The sequence below is a fragment of the Oncorhynchus kisutch genome, linkage group LG27, assembly GCF_002021735.2.
Source record: "Oncorhynchus kisutch isolate 150728-3 linkage group LG27, Okis_V2, whole genome shotgun sequence".
In the NCBI taxonomy this organism is placed as follows: Eukaryota; Metazoa; Chordata; class Actinopteri; order Salmoniformes; family Salmonidae; genus Oncorhynchus; species Oncorhynchus kisutch.
Genome location: NC_034200.2, coordinates 36870041 through 36894961, shown reverse-complemented (window position 1 = coordinate 36894961; position 24921 = coordinate 36870041). Strand labels below are relative to the sequence as shown.

The 24921-nt window shown below is 42.8% G+C and overlaps 1 protein-coding gene across 1 annotated transcript; it reads right to left on the bottom strand.

Moving 5' to 3' along the window:
- Positions 1–202: 202 nt before the first annotated feature.
- LOC109872037 (tetratricopeptide repeat protein 19, mitochondrial) lies at positions 203–22219 on the bottom strand. The gene is made up of 10 exons (XM_020463121.2): positions 14558–22219; positions 14211–14302; positions 13182–13292; positions 12766–12804; positions 12254–12310; positions 10193–10254; positions 9698–9792; positions 6620–6774; positions 4643–4805; positions 203–2532 (listed from the first exon to the last, which is right to left on the bottom strand). Exons 1-10 carry the CDS (start codon positions 14838–14840, stop codon positions 2372–2374), a joined length of 1218 nt encoding a protein of 405 aa, XP_020318710.1. The 5' UTR covers positions 14841–22219; the 3' UTR covers positions 203–2371.
- Between the last annotated feature and the right edge of the window lie 2702 nt (positions 22220–24921).

Sequence of the window (24921 nt, the reverse complement as noted above, 5' to 3'; positions counted from 1 at the left end):
AATGACAAATTCTTATTTACAATGACGGCCTACCACGGCCGGATGTGATACAGCCTGGATTCAAACCAGGGACTGTAGTGACGCCTCTTGCACTGAGATGCAGTGCCTTAGACCCGCGGGAGCCCTGACTCATGCATGTCGTCTCACAGATTAAGCCAGTTTACTTAAACTAAACTCAGCAACAAAAAAAAGAAACGTCCTCTCACTGTTAACGGAGTTTATTTTCAGCAAACTTAACATGTGTATGAACATAAGATTCAACAACTGAACAAGTTCCACAAACATGTTACTAACAGAAATGGAATAATGTGTCACTGAACGGGGGGGGGGGGGGGGGGGGGGGGGGTCAAAATCAAGTCAGTGTCTGGTGTGGCCACCAGCTGCATTAAGTACTGCATCTCCTCCTCATGGATTGCACCAGATTTGCCAGTTCTTGCTGTGCGATGTTACCCCACTCTTCCAAGGCACCTGCAAGTTCTCTGACATTTCTGGGGGGGATGGCCCCAGCCCTCACCCTCCGATCCAACAGGCCCCAGACGTGCTCAATGGGATTGAGATCCGGGCTCTTCACTGGCCATGGCAGAACACTGACATTCCTGTCTTACAGGAAATCACACACAGAACGAGCAGTATGGCTGGTGGCATTGTCATGCTGGAGGGTCATATCGGGATCAGCATGCAGGAAGGGTACCATGAGGGAGGAGGATGTCTTCCCTGTAACGCACAGCGTTGAGATGGCCTGCAATGACAACAAGCTCAGTCCAATGATTCTGTGACACACCGCCCCAGACCATGACAGACCCTCCACCTACAAATCAATCCTGCACCAGAGTACAGGCCTCGGTGTAACGCTCATTCCTTCGACGATAAACGCGAATCCGACCATCACCCCTGGTGAGACAAAACCGCTACTCGTCAGTGAAGAGCACTTTTGCCGGTCCAGCAACGGTGGATTGGTGCCAATAGGCAACGTTGTTGCCGGTGAGGTCCTGTCTGGTGAGGACCTGCCTTACAACAGGCCTATAAGCCCTCAGTCCAGGCTCTCCTTAGCCTATTGCGGACAGTCTGAGCACTAGTCAGTAGAGGGAAAAATTAACGGAGCAATGTACAGAGATCCTTGATGAAAACCTGCTCCAGAGCGCTCAGGACCTCAGACTGGGGCAAAGGCTCACCTTCCACGGAACAACGACCGTAAGCACACAGCCAAGACAACACAGGAATGGTTTCAGGACAAGTCTCTGAATCAATCTCCTTGAGTGGCCTGGACTTGAAACCGATCAAACATCTCTGGAGAAACATGAAAATAGCTGTGCACCATCCAACCAGACAGAGCTTCAGAGAATTTGCAGAGAAGAATGGGAGAAACTCCCCAAATACAGTTGTGCCAAGCTTGTAGCGTCATACCCAAGAAGACTCGAGGCTGTAATCGCTGTCAAAGGTGCTTCAATAAAGTACAGAGTAAAGGGTCTGAATACTTATGTAAATTTAATAAATTTGCAAACATTTCTAAAAACCAGTTTTTGCTTTGTCATTATGGAGTATTGTGTATTGATTGATGAAGGGAAAAACTATTTAATCCATTTTAGAATAAGGCTATAACGTATCAATGTGGAAAAAGTCGGAATTATTTCCAAATTCACTGTATGTAATATATATATATATATATATACAGTTTTTATGATACATCTCTGTTCACAAAAAGGTTATTGATTAGGCCTTTCACTCTTGAAGCTGCCAATTAAGTCCTATGTCCCATTCTAGCCCATACAACATTTACATGTCTTAGTTTCATTTAGTGATTCAGACAGCAATGGCAAGTCAGACTAAGGCGCCATCATTCAGGATGGAATTCAAACAACACACATTGTCATCAATCGCTCTGTCGAACAATGTGCCTTTGGGCATTTCCCCTCGACGTTCGTGGAGAGATCGCATTCATGACAAACTCTGAAGATGCCAGCACAAACGTAAATTTAAAGTCATAATTGAAAAGTCAAGTGCAATTACGCTTGTCGACAACACACCTTTTGATTGAATTCTGGCCACGGACTTAATTAAGCCCTGAGGTGTTCCCATTACATCTTAATGCCAATCTGACAACAAAACAGACACCACATTGAAGGAGTGAGATTTCCCACAATACAGACAACATCATTGGGGTTTCACAGATAATTGTTAATTGCCCAGTGTAAGAAACGGTTCCAAGACATCTGTTACGATGTGACAGTGTTGTTCTTCTCTTTCTGAGCTAAATGCCCTGTACTCCATAACTTGTGCTAACACTGACCACTCAGATCCCTTCAGCACAGACAAGTTAAGAGAGATTGCTTGGGGGTTGTGTTAATAAGATTAGTTTAGTTGATCCAACCGGTCAGTCGGTCTTATTCTTGGCTGCTTCTGCCTTCTGTGCTTTCCTCCTGTTGCCCACCTCTTTCAGTCCCTCCTGGATCTGCTCCAGTGCTTCTTCATCTCCTGCAGACTGGGCCAGAGCCAGGGCCTCCTTGTACAGCTTCACAGACTCCTCAAAAAGATCTAGAAGGAGACAAGAAGGATTGTGTTCATTTGGCACGAAACGGGAAGAAAAACAGGTGGGACGACCTGGAATTGGTCTTTTCCAATACGAAACACATTGTTGTTTTCTATTGCAAAAACGCTTTGAAGCGTTTTCTGTTGCACACCTTAGTGAACACTACAGAGATGATCAACAGTCGTAAAAAAGTCTTCACTGTACCCCCTTGAACTAAATGTTATTCATTAATGTTAATATCTGTACAGTTACTTATGCAGCGGCACCTACTCAAACTGCCATATTCATCGACCTGGCTAAGGCTTTCGACTCTGTCAATCACAACATTCTTATTGGCAGACTCAACAGCCTTGGTTTCTCAAATGATTTTCCTCGCTTGGTTCACCAACTACTTCTCCGATAGAGCTCAGTGTGTCAAATCGGAGGGCCTGTTGTCCGGAACTCTGGCAGTCTCTATGGGGGTGCCACAGGGTTCAATTCTCGGGCCGACTCTCTTCTCTGTATACATCAATGATGTTGCTCTTGCTGCTGGTGATTCTCTGATCCACCTCTACGCAGACGACACCATTCTGTATACCTCTGGCCCTTCTTTGGACACTTAACTAACCTCCAGCTGAGCTTCAATGCCATACAACTCTCCTTCCATGGCCTCCAACTGCTCTTAAATGCAAGTAAAACTAAATGCATGCTCTTCAACCGATCGCTGCCCTAACCTGCCCGCCCGTCCAGCATTAAACTAGACGGTTCTGACTTAGGTATTTGTAGTTGTCCACTTATTCTAGGTGTCTGGTTAGACTAAACTCTCCTTCCAGACTCACATAAAACATATCCCATCCAAAATTAAATCTAGAATTGGCTTCCTATTTTGCAACTCAGCATCCTTCATGCTGCCAAACATACCCTTGTAAAACTGACAATCCTACCGATCCTCGACAATGTCATTTACAAAATAGCCTCCAACACGCTACTCGACAAATTTGATGCAGTCGATCACAGTGCCCTCCGTTTTGTCACTAAAGCCCCATATACTATCCACCACGTTGGCTGGCCCTCGCTTCATACTCGTCGCCAAACCCACTGGCTCCAGGTCATCTACAAGTCTCTGCTAGGTAAAGCCCCACCTTTTCTCAGCTCACTGGTCACCATAGCAGCACCCACCCATAGCACACGCTCCAGCAGGTATATCTCACTGGTCACCCCCCAAAAACAATTCTTACTTTGGCCGCCTCTCCTTCCAGTTCTCTGCTGCCAATGACTGGAATGATCTGCAAAAAATCTCTGAAGCTGGAGACTCTTACCTCCCTCACTAGCTTTAAGCACCAGCTGTCAGAGCAGCTCACAGATCACTGCATCTGAACATAGCCCATCTGTAAACAGCCCATCCAATCTACCTCATCCCCATACTGTATTTATTTATCTTGCTCCTTTGTACCCCAGTATCTCTACTTGCACATTCATCTTCTGCACATCCTACCATTCCAGTGTTTAATTGCTATATTGTAATTACTTCACCACCCCTCTTATCCTACCTCATTTGCACTCACTGTATATAGACTTTTTCTACTGTATTGACTGTTTGTTTATTCCTTGTGTAACTCTGTGTTGTTGTTTGTGTCGAACTGCTTTGCTTTATCTTTGCTTTATCTTGGCCAGGTCGCAGTTGTAAATGAGAACTTGTTCTGAACTGGCCTACCTGGTTAAATAAAGGTGAAATTAAAAAATTAAAAAATCTGTGCGGTCCCACAGGTTTACCCACTTGTTTTTTCTTTCAACAGTTTACCCACCTTCTGTGGAAAAACATATTGAAAGTATGCCTATTAGGGAGGGTTACTTTTTTTCACCGTGGCCGGCGATCACCGTGACGCAACCATTATTGTTTTTTACCACGACATCACAGTATGCATGCAACCATTTTATTATTATTTTTTAACTTATGGGTGGTTCCCGGGAATCAAACCCACTATCCTGACATTGCAAGAGCCATGCTCTACCAACTGAGTTACATTAATTTAGCGAATTCACAATAAAAGTTAATGTTGTGACACTGAAAACTGGCTTGTGTTGGAGGAAACCAAGGCCCTCCTAGAGGTTGCCCTCATTTTCATCCCTCCTTACCATTGTGCAGTAGGATGCCTGCCATGTTTCCCAGCAGCACATGTTGGTCAGGGTGGCCGGCTTCTCTGCTCAGCTCCACAGCCTGCTTCACCAGGGGCAGAGCCTCGTCGTGGCAACCCTGCATGTCCAGGATGGTGGCCAGGTCACTCATCAGCACCAAGGACTATAGTCAAGACAGCAGAAAGAAAGTAAGAACAGATGAACTTCTAGGTTACAAAACAGCAAGGATGCATAAATGATGCATAAATGCCACCCAGTCTGCTGTCCCCACATGCTTCAAGATGGCCTCCCATCGTTCCTGTACCCATCTGGACAAGAGTAATACCGAGTAACAGTAAGAATGCTGTTCATTGACCACATCTCAGCATTCAACACCCTAGTACCCTCCAAGCTCATCATTAAGCTGGAGGCCCTGGGTCTCAACCTCGCCCTGTGCAACTGGGTCCTGGACTTGAGGGTGGTGAAGGTAGGAAACAACATCTCCACTTCGCTGACCCTCAACACCGGGGCCCCACAAGGGTGCGTGCTCAGGCTCATCCTGTACACACTGTTCACCCATGACTGCGTGGCCATGCACGCCTCCAACTCAATCATCAAATTTGCATACAACACAACATTAGTGGGCTTGATCACCAACAACAAGACAACCTACAGGAAGGAGGTGAAGGCACTGAGTGTGGTGTCAGGAAAACAACCTCACTCAACGTCAACAAAACAAAGGAGATCGTTTATTTCAGGAAACAGCAGAGGGAGCACCCCTCTATCCACATCGAAGGGACAGTAGTGGACAAGGTGGAATGTTTAAGTTCCTCGGCGTACACATCATAGACAAATTGAAATGGTCCAACCACACATACAGTGTGGTGAAGTAGGCTCAACAGCAGGGGTCTCTCCCTGCTCTTCCTGACAGATCAGCAAGGCTTGCTTGTAGTCCACCACCGCCTGGCTCAGGCGGTGTATAGCGACCATGTAGCGGGCGTGGGAGTCCAGGCGCAACAGCGCCTCTTCAACCTCAGGAGGCTGAAGAAATGTGGCTTGTCACCTAAAACCCTGACAAACTTTTACAGATGCACAATCTAGAGCATCCTGTCGGGCTGCATCACCGCCTGGTACGCCAACTGCACTGCCCTCAACTGCTCTCTAGAGGGTGGTGTGGTCTGCACAACGCATGACCGAGGTCAAACTACCTGCCCTCCAGGACACCTACAGCACCGCATGTCACAGGAAGGCCAAAAACATCAAGGACAACAACCACACGAGCTACTGCCTGTTCACCCCACTACCATCCAGAAGGTGAGGTCAGTACAGGTGCATCAAAGCTGGGACCGAGAGACTGAAAAACAGCTTCTATCTCAAGGCCATGCTGCTAAACAGCAATCACTAACTAAGAGAGGCTGCTGCCTACAGCGACTTACTAGTCACTTTAATCAATGCCACTTTAATATATATTTACATATCTTACAATATTCCCATATGAAATGAGTAATGCATCTTATACCATCTATTGCATCTTGTCTATGCCATCGCGCATCCATTATTTATATGTACATATTCTTATTCCATACCTGAAGATGTGTGTATTAGGTAGTTGTGGAATTGTTAGACATTACTGAACTAGAAGCACAAGCGTTTCACTACACTCTCATTAACATCTGCTAACCATGTATGTGACCAATAAAATTTGATAGGTTACAAAACATCAGGACGCATAACTGCAAAGCATTTAGACTACATCAGTCTTCTGTGGGCGGGTCTCTCCCTGCTCTTCCTGGTACCTGTGGGCAGGTCTCTCCCTGTTCTTCCTGGTACCTGTGGGCGGGTCTCTCCCTGGTCTTCCTGGACATCTTGTACCTGTGGGTGGGACTCTCCCTGTTCTTCCTGGACATCTAGTACCTGTGGGCGGGTCTCTCCCTGTTCTTCCTGGACAACTAGTACCTGTGGGCGGGTCTCTACCTGCTCTTCCTGGCCAACTGGTACCTGTGGGTGGGTCTCTCCCTGCTCTTCCTGACAGATCAGCAAGGCTTGCTTGTAGTCCACCACCGCCTGCCTCAGGCGGTGTATAGCGACCATGTAGCGGGCGTGGGAGTCCAGGGTCAGGCCCAGTAGGAGCCGGGTCTCCTTCCGCAACTCCTCTGAAGAGAGGGAGAAACACGAGGATGGATGCTGTCAGCGAGCAAGTTCAATATCAAAAAGGTCACAAGTTGAATGCACACCATACTAAAAGCAAGGTTATACACAACTTTTCAGAAGATAACATCACCCTCTTTATTTAAATGTTCTGATTTTATTGACCAGATCGTGCGAGAGGGTGACCAAGGGGAACGATATCCTCTCTCTACGTCACAGGGTATTAGGCTGGATTTCAGCCTATACCGGCACGGAACATAATGTGTGGCTGAGACAGCACCACGACACCAGCCAGGCCACACCATCATTTCAAGCATGGTTGTGGCTGCATTGTGCAATGGTAATTCCTGTCATTGGCAGGGACGTGATTTGGAAGGATTAGGAATGAAAAGTTTTTTTAAAAAGGGACAGAGAAAAACGCATAGAATGTTCTAGAGGAAAAGCTGCATCAGTCTGCTTGAGACATTCAGTTCACAGGGAGTAGTATTTGTTGTGCTGTTCTGTCACACCACGGATTACAGATTACAATATTTAAACCCTCATAATGTCATTGGACAACATTTACAAAGAAAGGAGAACAAGGACAGCGCACACACACACACACTCTGTACTAGAGAGAAGACACCATAGGGCCCAACACAGCTAGAGAAGAGGAGGCTAGGCCTGCACTTTACAATGAACTGACAGTCTGTTGTTCACTGAACAGTACAATGGACTGGCTTTTAAAACAAGATGGCGCTGACGATGGTCACCCTGTTGCTCCCTGCCAATTTAGCACTCTTGATTATTTTGTGTTTTTTTGAATGTATTTTTTAAAACTTTATTTGATCAGAAAGTTTCTAGTATTATTCCCTATCACCGACAATCACTTCTGGACTTCAGATAGAGATTACTCAAGACAAATTAGTCTTACTGGAGAAGGATACTCCATCTAGACTACCCAAAGCAGTTCCATTGCTTAAGAGAGACCTTTTTCCAAAAAGATGCCGCCAGAGGAGGGGCAGGCGAGCTGGAGTTCTCAAATAAATTAAACCACCCTCCCCTTTCTAGTATATAACCTGCTACTGTACAGTCCCTGGACAATAAACTTTGTGAACTCAGATTTCCTATCAGATATACAAGACACAACCAAGACTCTGTGAGACAGATTATGTTAATCATGTGTAGCTTGATCAAGCTACACAGCCCACAGGGTTGTAGGTACATCACACGAACAGGGTAAAAGAGCTTTGTGGGAAAAACAGTGGAGCGGAAGAGTATGTTTTATGATCAACAGCTCATGGTGTGATTTTAGGAATGTACAAACCAGTATGTTCCCCTGACTGAGAATAGCTTACGATCAAACGCCGACCCCATTATCTCCCAAGATAATTTATAGCGGTTTGTATCATGGATGTGTACACCCCCTTCACAAACAGACACTGCACTGGCACTCGAAAAATTAAACAGGACATTGAGCAAATTGGAAACAGCATATCCCAAGGCCAGATTGTGGACTTTAAAGGAAAATTCTCCCAAAATTCCACAAAACACATCTCTTCCCTTACTTTCGGGAATAATGAATTGGATCAGTGTTGTTATTCTTCATTCCGAGACGGATAGAAAGCCCTCCTTCACCTCCCCCTTCAGCATATCAGACCATGCCTCTATTCTACTATTCCCTGCCTATAGGCAGAAATTAAAACTGGACGCACCAGTGTTAACACCTGTGCAACGCTGGACTGACCAATCAGAATCCATGCTGCAGAACTGTTTTGATCACACAGACAGAGATATGTTCCGAGCCGTCTCTGGGAATAACACTGACGAATATACTGACCCGGTCTCTGGGCTGGTTCATCAGGAAGTGCATAGAGGATGTTGTTCCTACAGGGACAATTTGAACATACCCGAGTTGTGGACTCAAGTCACATGACTTGGACTTGAGACTCGACAAAAAATAAAATAACATGAGACTTGGAGCCTCAAGGCTCGGGACTTGACTGATGACTTGAATTTTGTTGCACAGAGTGCCTGTGGATTACTCTCCACACAGCCAGAGACAGTAGCTGCAGCATCGCCCTTGCAAAAGAAAACGTGCAACAGACTGGCTAGCGAAACGCACACTAAGCCCTCTGATTGGAACAGCAATATGTCAATCAACCCAGGTCAGTGAGCTAGCGAACAGATTGCTGATTTGCTGTACAGCTATGGGATGGGGTGCAGTGTAGGAGAATGCCAAAATAAATATGCAGCTCTGAAAATTGTTTGGTGATCAAGAATAGTAATGGTTTACTTTGCAAGCTCACCAGAAATGGGCCATCAACCAACAATTACTAGCTTAGGCCTTTTTTGACATGTCAAAATAGCTTGAAATGGATCATTTACTTATGAAGCTAATATTTCAAATTTGTTCAAATGAATTAGTGGTGAAGAAATGATAAAGGTATAGATTGCATCTTCATGCATCTTATAACAAAAAATATATTTTTTTCTTAGCATTAAAAGAATGGTGTGAGTTGCTTTGCTTGTCAGACCAAGACTGTGCTGTTTTGACTAAAATGTAAGCCTAGATTTGTGATAATGATGTGAGCTACAGGCATGTTTGAGTCAAGTGATATGCATATGCAGACAGCATTGTGCCGCACGCACGCACACTCACACACACACACACACACACGAGCAGTGTTGGACAGGAGATAGACGAGGATCCTGTTTAGAGCTGTGACGATACCAGTATCGTGATAGTTTTTTCAATGGCAAAAAAAAGAAGCAGACCAAACTATTTTGCCCTTTAAAAACCTTCTGTATGTAAAGTAGCGTGACATACTGTAGCTTGGAAAATAAATGTGACTCTGGATGACAACATAATGATGACATCATCCAGAGTCCTACACAATCTTATGCTATTACAGCTAAAAACAAATGGAAGGTTTGGTCGTTAGATACCCGATTGCTCCTCAGCAGGAAGTTCCTTGAATTTCTCCAACTTGGTTTCAAGGGATTCAGTGCAAAACTGGAAACCCATCTCTGCCAAGTCATTCCTGAGAAGAAACAAACAGGTTACAGTTGGTAAATGGTGCACCGTGGTACTTGGGGGGGGGAGGTTCATGAAAATGTAGTCTTATAATACAGGACTACAACCAAGCGCAGGGAGAAAAGAAAAAAAACATTCTCAACTGAAAACCTTTGGGTAGAGGCCTTCTAATGGTGTATAGGCACACTCTTAATCAACTAAGCTGGCTGGCTGGCTCCTATCAGAGACTTACTTGTATCTATTAAAAGTAGGCATCAAAAAGGTGCCTCCTAATTTAGATTATGTCCATTATTTAAGAGGTAAGGTAACTAAAACTCATTTGGTTGCCTTAAACCTTGAAGCTGATTCAATTGCTCCAATGTTCATTTAAACTCACATGAAGACATCTACTTTTGAAGTTCACTTACTTCTCCTGGCCGGCATATATGGTAGCGAGCTTCAAGGACATCTCAATGACCCCATTGTCATCCTTTGAACCCGAGGGAGAGAGAAAAAGACTGAAGTAGCAATATAGCATTGAGTGTCTGGACCACAATGCACTGCCAATGGTTTCTGAATTGACGGAGCTGAGCCCAAAACTATTCCAGAAAGTACTTCTTTCTTCAAAATGGACAATAGATAGATTGTCCTCTTCATTTCAAAATCAAAAAGCTGCTTCAGTAGCCAGCGACTCTACTGTCCAGATGTCACAACAATTCTATTCCTCTGCTATTAATAAAATACAGTGCCTTGCGAAAGTATTCGGCCCCCTTGAACTTTGCGACCTTTTGCCACATTTCAGGCTTCAAACATAAAGATATAAAACTGTATTTTTTTGTGAAGAATCAACAACAAGTGGGACACAATCATGAAGTGGAACGACATTTATTGGATATTTCAAACTTTTTTAACAAATTCAAAAACTGAAAGATTGGGCGTGCAAAATTATTCAGCCCCTTTACTTTCAGTGCAGCAAACTCTCTCCAGAAGTTCAGTGAGGATCTCTGAATGATCCAATGTTGACCTAAATGACTAATGATGATAAAAACAATCCACCTGTGTGTAATCAAGTCTCCGTATAAATGCACCTGCACTGTGATAGTCTCAGAGGTCCGTTAAAAGCGCAGAGAGCATCATGAAGAACAAGGAACACACCAGGCAGGTCCGAGATACTGTTGTGAAGAAGTTTAAAGCCGGATTTGGATACAAAAAGATTTCCCAAGCTTTAAACATCCCAAGGAGCACTGTGCACGCGATAATATTGAAATGGAAGGAGTATCAGACCACTGCAAATGTACCAAGACCTGGCCGTCCCTCTAAACTTTCAGCTCATACAAGGAGAAGACTGATCAGAGATGCAGCCAAGAGGCCCATGATCACTCTGGATGAACTGCAGAGATCTACAGCTGAGGTGGGAGACTCTGTCCATAGGACAACAATCAGTCGTATATTGCACAAATCTGGCCTTTATGGAAGAGTGGCAAGAAGAAAGCCATTTCTTAAAGATATCCATTAAAAGTGTAGTTTAAAGTTTGCCACAAGCCACCTGGGAGACACACCAAACATGTGGAAGAAGGTGCTATGGTCAGATGAAACCAAAATTGAACTTTTTGGCAACAATGCAAAACGTTATGTTTGGCGTAAAAGCAACACAGCACATCACCCTGAACACACCATCCCCACTGTCAAACATGGTGGTGGCAGCATCATGGTTTGGGTCTGCTTTTCTTCAGCAGGGACAGGGAAGATGGTTAAAATTGATGGGAAGATGGATGGAGCCAAATACAGGACCATTCTGGAAGAAAACCTGATGGAGTCTGCAAAAGACCTGAGACTGGGACAGAGATTTGTCTTCCAACAAGACAATGATCCAAAACATAAAGCAAAATCTACAATGGAATGGTTCAAAAATAAACATATCCAGGTGTTAGAATGGCCAAGTCAAAGTCCAGACCTGAATCCAATCGAGAATCTGTGGAAAGAACTGAAAACTGCTGTTCACAAATGCTCTCCATCCAACCTCACTGAGCTCGAGCTGTTTTGCAAGGAGGAATGGGAAAAAATGTCAGTCTCTCGATGTGCAAAACTGATAGAGACATGCCCCAAGCGACTTACAGCTGTAATCGCAGCAAAAGGTGGCGCTACAAAGTATTAACTTAAGGGGGCTGAATAATTTTGCACGCCCAATTTTTCAGGTTTTGATTTGTTAAAAAAGTTTGAAATATCCAATAAATGTCGTTCCACTTCATGATTGTGTCCCACTTGTTGTTGATTCTTCACAAAAAAATACAGTTTTATATCTTTATGTTTGAAGCCTGAAATGTGGCAAAAGGTCGCAAAGTTCAAGGGGGCCGAATACTTTCGCAAGGCACTGTATATGCCATGTAGCAGACCTTTTTATCCAAAGTGACTTACAGTAATGCGTGCAGACATTTTTATATATTTACCACGCCATTAACCTCTTACTTAGACACACGACCAACCCTCACCTGTGGTGTTCCTCCGGACAACATGAAACTCATGGCCACTTTGAACAGTTTCTCTGCCTGAGGGAGAAGAGCACAGGGGTCACTGGAAGTCAGCAAAACAGCTCAAAACACAAGCAGAAAATTAAAAATCACATTAACCTCTGCTCAATTGTCATTTCAATGAATGATGTACCACGAATTCTTGAAGAAAATACTTATGAATGCCTCATGAGCTGAGTACAACTGAATGGTTTCAAAGGTAGACTCCACAATATATGATATCATCTTCACCTCCAGCTTACAGACATCCACAAAAACAGGATAGAAAAAAAAAATGCCAAGACTTCCCCTATTGGCTCTTCTCAATTTGTGCCCTCCTTTGAAGAACACATACATTAGGAAACGTCAATAGTGGCAGTCCTCCTTGCAGATTTTTAACTTAGTTAATTTTGATAAGCAGAATCCCAAAAGTGGGACAGTAGGTGGGGGTTCACTGAAGAGGAGAAAGAGTGGCGACCTCTGCTATTACTCACATTATCCAGCTGACCTTGGACATAGGCAAGATTCGCCATCTGTAGAGACCGGGGACAATAAAACAACAATAATGATGTGCGGCTGACTTTCTGTGGCATTAATACCATGCATGGCATTACATTACAAAAAATGCTTACAGAAATTCCTGAGTAAGCATATTACTCCATCAAAGTGTATTGAGTGATATCTCAAAACTATCATTATCACAACCTGTATCAATGTGTGTGCAATATCCCTATTGCAAGAGGCTACGATTCTTAAAATAATGCACAGCAGAAGCAAAGACCAATCACGTGTCAAATAAGTCCAGTCAACCACACGTGTTCCCACAAGTTCACTGTGTAGGCTAATAAACACAGTTTGAAGAACATTTGAACAAGTTCAAAAAGTCCTGTTAAATAGTCAAGGCTTTTACCAAGCTGTAGGTGTAGATGATGGCTTGTGTATTGTTAGTCTGGTGGGCCAGCGCGATGGCCTGGTGGAGGAATCCATTGGCTCCATGCAACTGCCCCCGCATCATACTGAGCTTGAACACAACACACACACTAATGTTACTCAGACATAACATGTAAAGAAATGACACGTCATCAAAACAGATATGACAAACATTTGGGTCTGAATTGATACAATTAAAATTATGTTACGTTGACGACACTGACACGGAACCCAAACCGGCTGCGCACGTGCGCCATCGTGCATACATTTATTTGGTCCCCCCACACCAAATATCAAAACAAACTCCGAACCAATGATATTAATTTGGGGACAGGTCAAAAAGCACTAAACATTTATGGCAATTTAGCTAGTTAGCTTGCTGCTGCTGCTATCTAATTTGTCCTATTTAGCTAGCTTGCTGTTGCTAGCTAATTTGTCCTGGGATATAAACATTAGGTTGTTATTTTACCTGAAATGCACAAGGTCCTCTACTCCAACAATGAATCCACACATAAAAACGGTCAACCGAATCGTTTCTAGTCATCTCTCCCCCTTCCAGGCTTTTTCATTGTTTAACTTATATGGTGATCGGCATCTAAACTTTCATAGTATTACCGCGACAACTGTCAACAGTTCCTCTTTCAATCACCCACGTGGGTATAACCAATGAGGAGATGGCATGTGGGTCCCTGCTTCTATAAACCAATGAGGAGATGGGAGAGGCAGGACATGCAGTGCGATCTGCGTCAGAAATAGGAATGACTTCTATTTTAGCCCTTGGCAACAGACGCTCATTGGCGTGAGCAGTGTGGGTGCAATAATTGAATAACATAGATTCCTACATTTATTTTGCAACGCTCGCGAGCGTTGTAGTCAGGGTGTTAGACTCACAAGATTGCATATAATCTCTTGGCAAATAGAGTTGCATAGTACAGTACTTCTCGTTGAGATTAAGATTCTTGGTAGAAACTGGATTGAGGAGTTGCCTGCATCAATGACAATTAGTTACCTTGGCTCTCTTCAAAAGTAAAATAATTTCATCTTCTTTCTTCTGGGCATCAGTTCTGGTGTCCTCCTCAGCTTTGCTGAAGAGAGAGAACCCTATGAACGAGGGGGGGGGGGGGGTGTATATCACAAAACATTTAGGTCACTCAATGACTCAAATGACCTGTTATAAACGTTAACCACGGTCTTGTAATGACATGTTGAGGGACTCATAATAATGCAAATCATATGCACATCAATGTAAAAGATGATCGATGAGAGTCTCTTGGTAGAAGTTTAATGTATTGACAATGACACACATACACTAGGGAAGAGTATTTTAAACATCTAGCATGACAATAACTTACTTACCAATTACACTCCACATTGCATAAGTCCAGTTACTAGTAGCACGACTATTTTCATCGCCATTGCTTTCGCAGCTGCGGTATAGCGGTGACCTTCTGTGCACAGTAGCATGGATAGCATACGATTGAGAAGTCGTCCTTTTCAGACATTTCAATGATTGTGTCCTCGCATGAACTCGACTACCTAAAGACAGGTTCCGGAAGCCCTCTGACATACATTGCTTTATTTGATTCATATTAGTAAAGAATGCACGAGTGACAGCGGGTAACGCCATTTTAAAATACATTACAATTCAGTCGGAGGTTTTGGTGGAAAACCAAAACACGTCACTCCCTGTAATCAAAAAGCGTTCAACATAAAAGGGAAGTTGTACATAACAGCAAATAATATTAATTATAATATTTTCGCATATGTATTGAATACATCAATGTTTTTATTTTCTATTTTGAAGGGCAATACAAAAAAATTGTGCCGGAAGTGATTCTATGCGCCTGCGGTCAATACGACTACCTTTAGTTGATTTATTTATGAGCATCTGAAGTGTACTTTTTCCAAAATGTCTGAAGTACAGCTGTTGAATGTGTTTATTACCGAGCGATTAACAGCAGTAGCTGTGGAGTTATTTGGTACAATGGGAAAAAGGTTGCAGAGGAGCATCAGAAACGATTAAACAACCGTGGCTGATAAGATTTTCATGGCAGTGGAAAAAACGATAGCAAAGTAGCGTCTGGGAAAAATCGGTTTGAACGGTCATCCAATTTGAGAACTCGGGACATTTCAGGAGCTCCGATCTGAAGATCACTGAAGTCATTATTTGACATTTCTTTCTCCCGAGTTTCCAGTTGTTTTGAACGCGGCATTTGTCTCGCGAGAGGGACTATCTGGGAATGACAGTGTCCCGAGAAGTTTCACCATCTCGTTCACGAAAATGGTTAGTTCCTACAGACAGTGAGATCCGTGGCTTGCTATATAAAGGAGGCAGACAGGTTTTGAGGCATTCAGTTACTGGTCAATTGAATGTTTGATTGGGTAAAACGACTGACCTAAGAAACTTTGAGCGTGGTCTGATCGCCGGTGCCAGTATCTCAGAAACGGCTGTGCTTTTCACGCACGACAGTGTCTAGGGTTTACAACAGTGGTGTGCAGAAAGGCATCTCTGAACGCACAACTTGTCACGGATTGGATATTGCAGCAGACGACCACGCCAGGTTCCGCTCCTATCAGCTAAAAACAAGAAGCAGCAGCTCCAGTGGGCACTTCAACACCAACACTGGACAACTGAGGAGTGGAAAAACATTGCCTGGTCCGATGCAGTTTATATGATTTTTGACCACCCAATATTTATCTGGCCTCCATTGATTTAGTCACCCTAATTTTGGCAATCCTACAAGGGTAAAAACTCAATTTTTAGCGACATGAGGTTTTGACCATTTGGTCTCATTAGAGGATTTATCTACACAATTTTACCCATTGGTCAAAAGATCAGTTTTTATTGAACACCCTACATCGTATCAAAACCGTTGTCTGGTGTGTTTGGTTACCCTGCTAGGTAGTTGCACGCAAACAGTTTAACATACATTGGCTAACTAACAATATGACCATTTCTATATTCTGCAGGGCTATCCGACTAAAAAGAAAGTATCGGTCGACCAAGAGTCGTCTATTCTTTCGACAGACATTATGAGTGTGGACAAACTGGCTCCAGCTCTGCCTCCGATTATAACACATCGCACCGCCTACTCTCTTGCTTTCCCTAAACTAACCAGTCCCCACCAGTTTTCTAGTAGCTACCCGTGTCTGGTTAAGAAACACAAGCTGCTGCTTTAATAAGACAAAAACAATATTGAGTTTAATAGTAAAACAGTAGCTATGTTTTTCTCTCCCTTGAATAGGCTATAGAAAAGTAGACAATCTTTGAAATGTTGTATTCCCGTTCAACCTTTCCACTTTTCCCACTACATTTCATATACAGGTTGTGTAGCCAACATGGTAGCCAAGTCTCCCTCTTCTCCTTATAGATAACAACTTCATTCTAGACCTTTAAGGCTACGGTTTAAAAGACTTCACCCATAATACCGGTGCTACATTTTATTCATTTCTATCTTGCATTGGTGGACCGCATTTTACATTCAAAAAGCATATCGCAGGCTGCTGTAAAACACGGCTACTTTGCAGACCGGATCGTTTAACCGTTTGTTTAGGCTACACTTTGTTCAGTCATGTTACCTCATTAGCTAGCTATAGCTAACAACCCGGGGGAGTGCGTTCAGCAGGACGCAACGTTTAGGGTACGTTCAGGTATGCAGAACAAACATGCCTCTCTGGAACAACCTCGGCTGTATTCATGGCATTTCTATCTGCAATGTTCATTAACTTTTTTTCAACTGAACGTGGACCTGTTAACATTACCAATAGCCTATTTGCAAACGTTACGTTATGTCTGACTGGGTAAATAACTTTTTTTTATTTTTTTTATTGTGGACAGTGATTCAGACTTGACCCAGATAAAGCAACAACAAAAAATGTCAAAATGGCAATGCAGTTTTGACACTATAATTAAAGCTTGACTCACATCGATGCCACAGGCCGTTTTAAAACCAGAGAAGTTGGTTCTAAGGAGGAACAAACCTTTTAGATGGCGTCTCTTGGAGACATAACATGTGTAGTTTGAGGGCTTTGTCTAGAAGGGATACAGCTTTTGTCAAAATTGACTTTACAAAGAAGGTTTAGGTGAAGTTATGCAGCAGGTTAGGAGAATTAGGTTAAGGTTAGCTAAAATGCAAGAAAGAAAAAAATCCCAACTAGACATGACCCTGTTTGAGCTACTCCAGGAAATGACGTAGCCGTCTTAGTGCTGCCCTTAGCAACTAAATTATTCTCATAAACTTCTGTGCGATTTTAAAATAATCGGTTCAAGGACATACATCTGGTGTATTAGAAGCAATTATTGGTACCATAATTGTCTTCAAAACATTTTATTTACACAGATTTTTCCTTTCACTATAATGGGGATCCTGTTCTCGGCTGATGCCTGCAGTACCGCGGTCGGCCTTGAACCTCCAATGACTGGGCAGTCGTTCTCCCCTGACCCATACCGACTACTTCAAAACACATTCATGTAGGAGTAGGCTGTGTGAAGTGTCTTAGGCTACGTTTAGACAGGCAGCCCAATTGTGATAATTGTTTTCACTAATTGGTCTTTTGACCAATCAGATCAGCTTTGAAAAAGACCAATTAGTGGAAAACATCAGAATTGAGCTGTCTGCGTGAATGCAGCACTAGTAACCTAGTATTAGTAGTAGACAGAGTCTGTGTTTAGACATTAAAGGCCCAGTGCAGTCAAAAAACTGATTTCCTGTGTTTTATATACAGTGCCTTTGGAAAGTATTCAGACCCCTTGAATTTTTCCACATTTTGTTACGTTATAGCCTTGTTCTAAATTTGATTAAATAAAATGTTTTTAAAAATCCTATAATCTACACACAATAATGACAAAGTGAACAGGATTTTCAGAATGTATTAAATACATAAATAAATGGAAATACCTTACCTGCGTAACTATTCAGCCCCTTTGCTATGATACCTCGAAATAGAGCTCAGGTGAATGTTGTTTCCATTGATCATCCTTGAGATGTTTTCTACAACTTGATTGGAGTCCACCTGTGGTAAATTCAATTGATTGGACATGATTTGGACCGGCACACCCCTGTCTTTATAAGTTCCCACAGTTGACAGTGCATGTCAGAGCAAAAACCAAGCCATGAGATCGAAGGAATTGTCCGTAGAGCTCCGAGACAGGATTGTGTCAAGGCACAGATCTGGAGAAGGGTACCACTACATGTCTGCAGCATTGAAGGTACCCAAGAACACAGTGGCCTCCATCATTCTTAAATGGAAGAAGTTTGGAACCACCAAGACTTCCTAGAGCTGGCTGCCCGGGCCAAACTGGGCAATCGGGGCAGAAGGGCCTTGTTCAGGGAGGTGACCAAGAACCCGATGGTCACTCTGACAAAGCTGCAAAGTTCCTCTGTGGAGATGGGAGAAACTTCCAGAAGGACAACCATCTTTGCAGCACTCCACCAAATCAGGCCTTTTTGGTAGATTGGCCAGACGGAAGCCACTGCTCAGTAAAAGCCACACATGATTGCCTGCTTGGAGTTTGCCAAAAGGCATCTAAAGACTTTCAGACCATGAAAAACTAGATTCTCTGATCTGATGAAACCAAGATTGAACTCTTTGGCCTGAATGCCAAGCGTCACGTCTGGAGGAAACTTGGCACCATCCCTCCGGTGAAGCATGGTGTCGTCAGCATCATGCTGTGGGGATGTTTTTCAGGGACTGGGAGACTAGTCAGGATTGCGGGAAAGATGAACGGCGCAAAGTACAGAGATCCTTGATTTAAAAACCTGCTCAAAACCTCAGATTGTGGTGAAGGTTCACCTTACAACAGGACAACAACCCTAAGCACACAGCTAAGAAAATGCCCCATCCAACCTGACATAGCTTGAGAGGATCTGCAGAGAAGAATGTGAGAAACTCCCCAAATAAAGGTGTGCCATTTTTATTAAATTAGCAAACATTTCTAAAAACCTTTTTCTGCTTTGTCATTATGTGGTATTGTGTGTAGATTGATGGGGAAAATGTTTTATTAAATTTGAGAATGAGGCTGTAACGTAACAAAATGTGGAAAAAGTCAAGGGCTGAATACTTTAACAACACTGTATATTTCCACACTGTGAAATTGAGAAAAATATTATAATGTCCTTTTAGTCTAAGCGCTATTAGAAAATAAAGAAATGTATATGATGGGATGGAGTTCTGGTTTGCCTGGTGACATCACCTGCTTCTAGACCAATAGAAAATAGTTCCAAACCTCTTTGCCAATAACATTTAGTTTTCTAGTTAACATGGTACCCGCAAAACACCAGTCTCAACGTCAACAGTGAAGAGGCAACTCCGGGATGCTGGCCTTCTAGTTTAGAGTTCCAGTGTCTGTTCTTTTGCCCATCTTAATCTTTTCTTTTTATTGGCCAGTCTGAGATATGGCTTTTTCTTTGCAACTCTGCCTAGAAGGCCAGCATCCCGGAGTCACTTCTTCACTGTTGACGTTGAGACTGGTGTTTGGGGGTACTATTTAATGAGGCTGCCAGTTGAGGACTTGAGGTGTCTGTTTCTCAAACTAGACACTAATGTACTTGTCCTCTTGCTCAGTTGTGCACTGGGGCCTCCCACTCTTTATATTCTGTTTAGAGCCAGTTTGCGCTGTTCTGTGAAGGGAGTAGTACACAGCGCTGTACGAGATCGTTAGTTTCTTGGCTAACATAATTTCAAAAGGGTTTTCTAAAATTATTAACTTTGATTAGCTAACACAACATGCTGTTGGAACACAGGAGTGATGGTTGCTGATACTGGGCCTCTGTACGCACATGTAGATATTTCATTAGAAATCTGCCGTTTCCAGCTACAATAGACATTTACAACATTAAATGTCTACGCTGTATTTCTGATCAATTTGATGTTATTTTAATGGACCAAAAAATGTGCTTTACTTTCAAAAACAAGGACATTTCTAAGTGATCCCAAACATTTGAACGGTAGTGTGTGTGTGTGTGTGTGTGTGTGTGTGTGTGTGTGTAATATAATGTATGAAGGACTACTATTAGGATTAAAGACACTGGGAAAGAAAGGACAAAGTTCTTATCTGTACAAAAGCTAAGACAACCAGTGAGCTCAAAGCACCATTGATGACTCACACAGGGAAGAAACGTATCATGTGTCGTGCAGTATGGGCTTTATCAGAGCAATACATTAATAAATATATATATATAGAAAAAAACACCTGAAATTTCAGAGAGGAGAAATTATTCAGGTGTTCCATGTGCAGTAAATGTTTTAAACAAGCCTAATAAGACATTAGAGAATTCACACAAGGGAGAAAGCATATCGTTGCAAAGCACTTTGACTGTAATTACAAACTAGACAAGGCATATGAGAAGTCACACAGGGGACAAATGCTTCAGTTGTCCCGTGTGCAATAAATGCTTCTCAGTTCCAAGCTCTGTAAAGAATGCATATAAAGAGAGATCACATTCCACTGAATGTGACGAATCCTTCATAGCAGAGAGACACCTGGCCGTTCATACATAGATTCACACAGGGGGGGGGGGGGAAACACACAAGGTGTCCTGTGTGCAATGAATCCTATTATTAGCAGTTTGGATAAGCATCAGAGAATGCACACAGAGAGAAACCATATCAGTGTAAAGAATGTGGCAAATCCTATAGATGTATGAGATGGCTGGTCGTTCATACGAAGTATCACACAGAGGAGAAATCACACAAATGTCCTGTGTGCAGTAAATGCTATTTCAGAGTCAGCGATTTTCAAAAGTCATCTGAGAATTCACACAGGTGGAAAAGACATGGCAAATCCTTCAAAGTGCGTAACCTATTGCTCAATCAATCAAAATGTTATTAGTCACATTCGCCAAATACAACAGGTTTACAGTGAAATGCTTACTAACGAGCCCCTAACCAACAATGCAGTTTTTTTTTTAAATACGGAAAAGAATAAGAGATAAAAGTAACAAGTAATTAAAGAGCAGCAGTAATATATATATATAGGACATTTGTGTGATTTCTCCTCTGTGTGATACTTCGTATGAACGACATCTATAGGATTTTCCACATTCTTGCTGGTTGCTGGTACAGAGTCAATGTGCGGGGGCAGTAGTTAGTTGAAGAATCACACAGGGGAAAAAACATGCTGCTGCAATGAATGTGGCATATTGGTTCAGAGGAAAAACCAAGTCTTAACAGGGCATATGAGGATTCACACAGGGGAGAGACCCTATAAGTGCCTTATATGTGAGAAATCCATAATGTGTTTTAATGTTCTAAAATTCCACCGGTTAACTCACTCTAAAGAGAAGACCTACTGCTGCCATGAATGTGGCAAATGGTTCAAAACCAAGAAGTACCTGGACAGTCCTATGACGACTCACATAGGAAAGAAGAAATCGTACTGCTGCAATGAATGTGGCAAGTGCTACAAAGTAAAGCAGAGTCTTTAACGGTGCACATGATGATTCACACAGGGTCGAAAACATTTTGCTGCCATGAATGTGGCAACGGATACCTGGATGTGCATATGAGGACTCACAAAGGAAAGAATCCACATTGCATGTAGTGAATGTGGCAAACGCTACCATGAAAAGGCAAGTATAACAAAGTATATGAGGACTCACACAAGGGGAGTAATCATATGTGTGACCTGCGTGTGAGAAAAGTCTTGTATCAGTTTCTGATCTAAGTCACTGCATTTTTTGCAACATCTGTGGCAAATGCTCACGTGACCCCCCCCCCCCCCAGAAAGAACATGGACATGAGAGAAGCACCACACACTGTCCATGTGTTTTCTTGAGGGATCCCATCTTATGTAGAGGCCAAAAAGAAACTGAATGAACACCTATTGAGTTGATGGGCAGCGAGTAGCATAAACACTTATGTGAACAAGGTTTGGTGTAAAAGCTATTCCCAAAGTAAAAAAGTGTGTAAACAGAGCTATGGAGGGCACATACCAATCCAATGCAATTTGTCAGTCAAAAGAGGGAAAAGCTCATTATTATATCTGACACCTTAAGAGACAATTCCCCCCAGGTTACAACTCTTTCTGAACCTGACTCGTCCTGTTCAACGATTCCTACCCCCCCCCCCCCCTCCTCTCTGTCATTTCTTCTTCTGTGGTTTTTAAATGTAAAGGTACATTACCGCCACCAACTGGACTGGAGTGAGAACAAGAGACATGGAAGGTCTGTAGACCAGGGGTATATTCATTAGTCAGATTCCTACTAATGAATACCTAGACCCTACCCATTAATCCCAACTCCCCAAGGAAACAAAATACCTAATTAAATATTACATCAACTGAAGGTTTTCTCAACAGTTCAATTAAACTTGGCTCTTCAATACTATTATTTCGTAGATCTACACTGAACAAAAATGCAACATGCAACAATTTCAAAGATTTTGCTGAGTTACAGTTCATATAAGGAAATCAGTCAATTTAAATACATCATTAGGCCCTAATCTATGGGTTTCACATGACTGGGAATACAGATATGAATATGTTGGTCACAGATACCTTAAAAGGTAGGGGCATGGATCAGAGTGACAGTCAGCATCTGGTGTGACCAACATTTATTTGTCTCATGCGGCACGGCACATCTCCTACTCACAAAGTTGATCAGGGTGTTGATTGTGGCTTGTGGAATGTTGTCCCACTCCTCTTCAATGGTGGTGCGAAGTTGATGGATATTGGCGGGAACTGGAACACGCTGTCATACGCGTAGATCCAGAGCATCCCAATCATGCTCAATGTGTGACATGTCTGGTGAGTATGCAGGCCATGGAAGAACTGGGACATTTTCAGCTTCCAGGAATTGTGTTCAGATCCTTGCGGCATGGGAATGTGCATTATCATGCTGAAACGTGATGGCGGCCGATAAATGGCACGACAATGGGCTTCAGGATTTCGTCACGGTATAAAAATACTATTTTTGTTCGTTGACCGTAGTTTATGCCTGCCCATGCCATTACCCCACCCACACCATGGGGCACTCTTCACAACGTTGACATCAGCAAACTACTCACCCACACGCCTGCAATCTGCCTGGTACAGTTTAAACTGAGATTCTTCCGTGAAGAGCACACTTTTCCATCATGCCAGTTGCCATCGAAAATGAGCATTTGCCCACTGAAGTTGGCTACGACACCAAACTGCAGTCAGGTCAAAATCCTGGTGAGGACAAAGAGCAACGCAGATGAGCTTCCCTAAGACCGTTTCTGACCATTTGTACAGAAGTTATTTGGTTGTGCAAACCCACAGTTTCATCAGCTGTCAGGGTGGCTGGTCTCAGACGATCTCGCAGGTGAAGAAGCCGGATGTGGAGGTCCTGGGCTGGCGTGGTTACATGTGGTCTGCGGTTGTGAGGCCGGTTGGACGTACTGCCAAATTCTCTAAAACCCTGACACAGCCTGGAGGTGTGTTAAGTAATTTTCCTGTTGAAAAACTAATTATAGTCCCACTAAGCGAAAACCAGATGGGATGGCGTATCGCTGCAGAATGCTGTGGTAGCCATGCTGGTTAAGTGTGCCTTGAATTGTAAATAAATCAGACATTGTCAACAGCAAAGCACCATCACACCTTCTCCATGCTTCATTGTGGAACCATGCGGAGATCATCTGTTCACCTACTCTGCGTCTCACAAAGACAGTGGTTGGAACCAAAAATCTCAAATTTGCATTCATCAGACCAAAGAACAGATTTCCACCGGTCTAATGTCCATTGCTCGTGTTTCTTGGCCCAAGCAAGTCTCTTCTTCTTATTGGTGTCCTGTAGTAGTGGTTTATTTGCAGCAATTCGACCATGAAGGCCTGATTCACGCAGTCTCCTCTGAACAGTTGATTTTGAGATGTCTGTTACTTGAACTCTGAATAATTTATTTGGGCTGCAATCTGAGGTGCAGTTAACTCTAATGAATTTATCCTGTTCTTGCCATAATATGGACTTGGTCTTTTACCAAATAGGGCTGTCTTCTGTATACCCCCCTACCTTGTCACAACACAACTGATTGGCTCAAACGCATTAAGATGGAAAGAAATTCCACAAATTAACTTTTATTAACAAGGGTCACCTGTTAATTGAAATGCATTCCAGGTGACTACCTCATGAAGCTGGTTGAGAGTGCCAAGCTGTCAAGGCAAAGTGTGGCTACTTTAGCCAGGTGACGGTACTTTACTATTTATATTTTTTTTACAACTTTTACTTCACTACATTCTTAAAGAAAATAATGTACTTTTTACTCCATACATTTTCCCTGACACCCAAAAGTACTTGTTACATTTTTAAGGCTTAGGAGGACAGGAAAATGGTCCAATTCACTCACTTATCAAGAGAACATCCCTGGTCATCCATACTGCCTCTGATCTCGTGGACTCACTAAACACAAATGCTTTGTTTGTAAATTATGTCTGAGTGTTTTATTCTGTAAATCTGGTTTGCTTAATATAAGGAAACTTATATATATTTTAGCATTTAAAATCAAATAATTATGGACTTTTACTCAAGTAGTATTTTACTGGGTGATTCACTTTTACTCAAGTAGTATTTGACTGGGTAACTCACTTTTACTCAAGTAGTATTTTACTGGGTGACTCACTTTTACTCAAGTAGTATTTTACTGGGTAACTCACTTTTACTCAAGTAGTATTTTACTGGGTAACTCACTTTTACTCAAGTAGTATTTTACTGGGTGACTCACTTTTACGCAAGTAGTATTTTACTGGGTAACTCACTTTTACGCAAG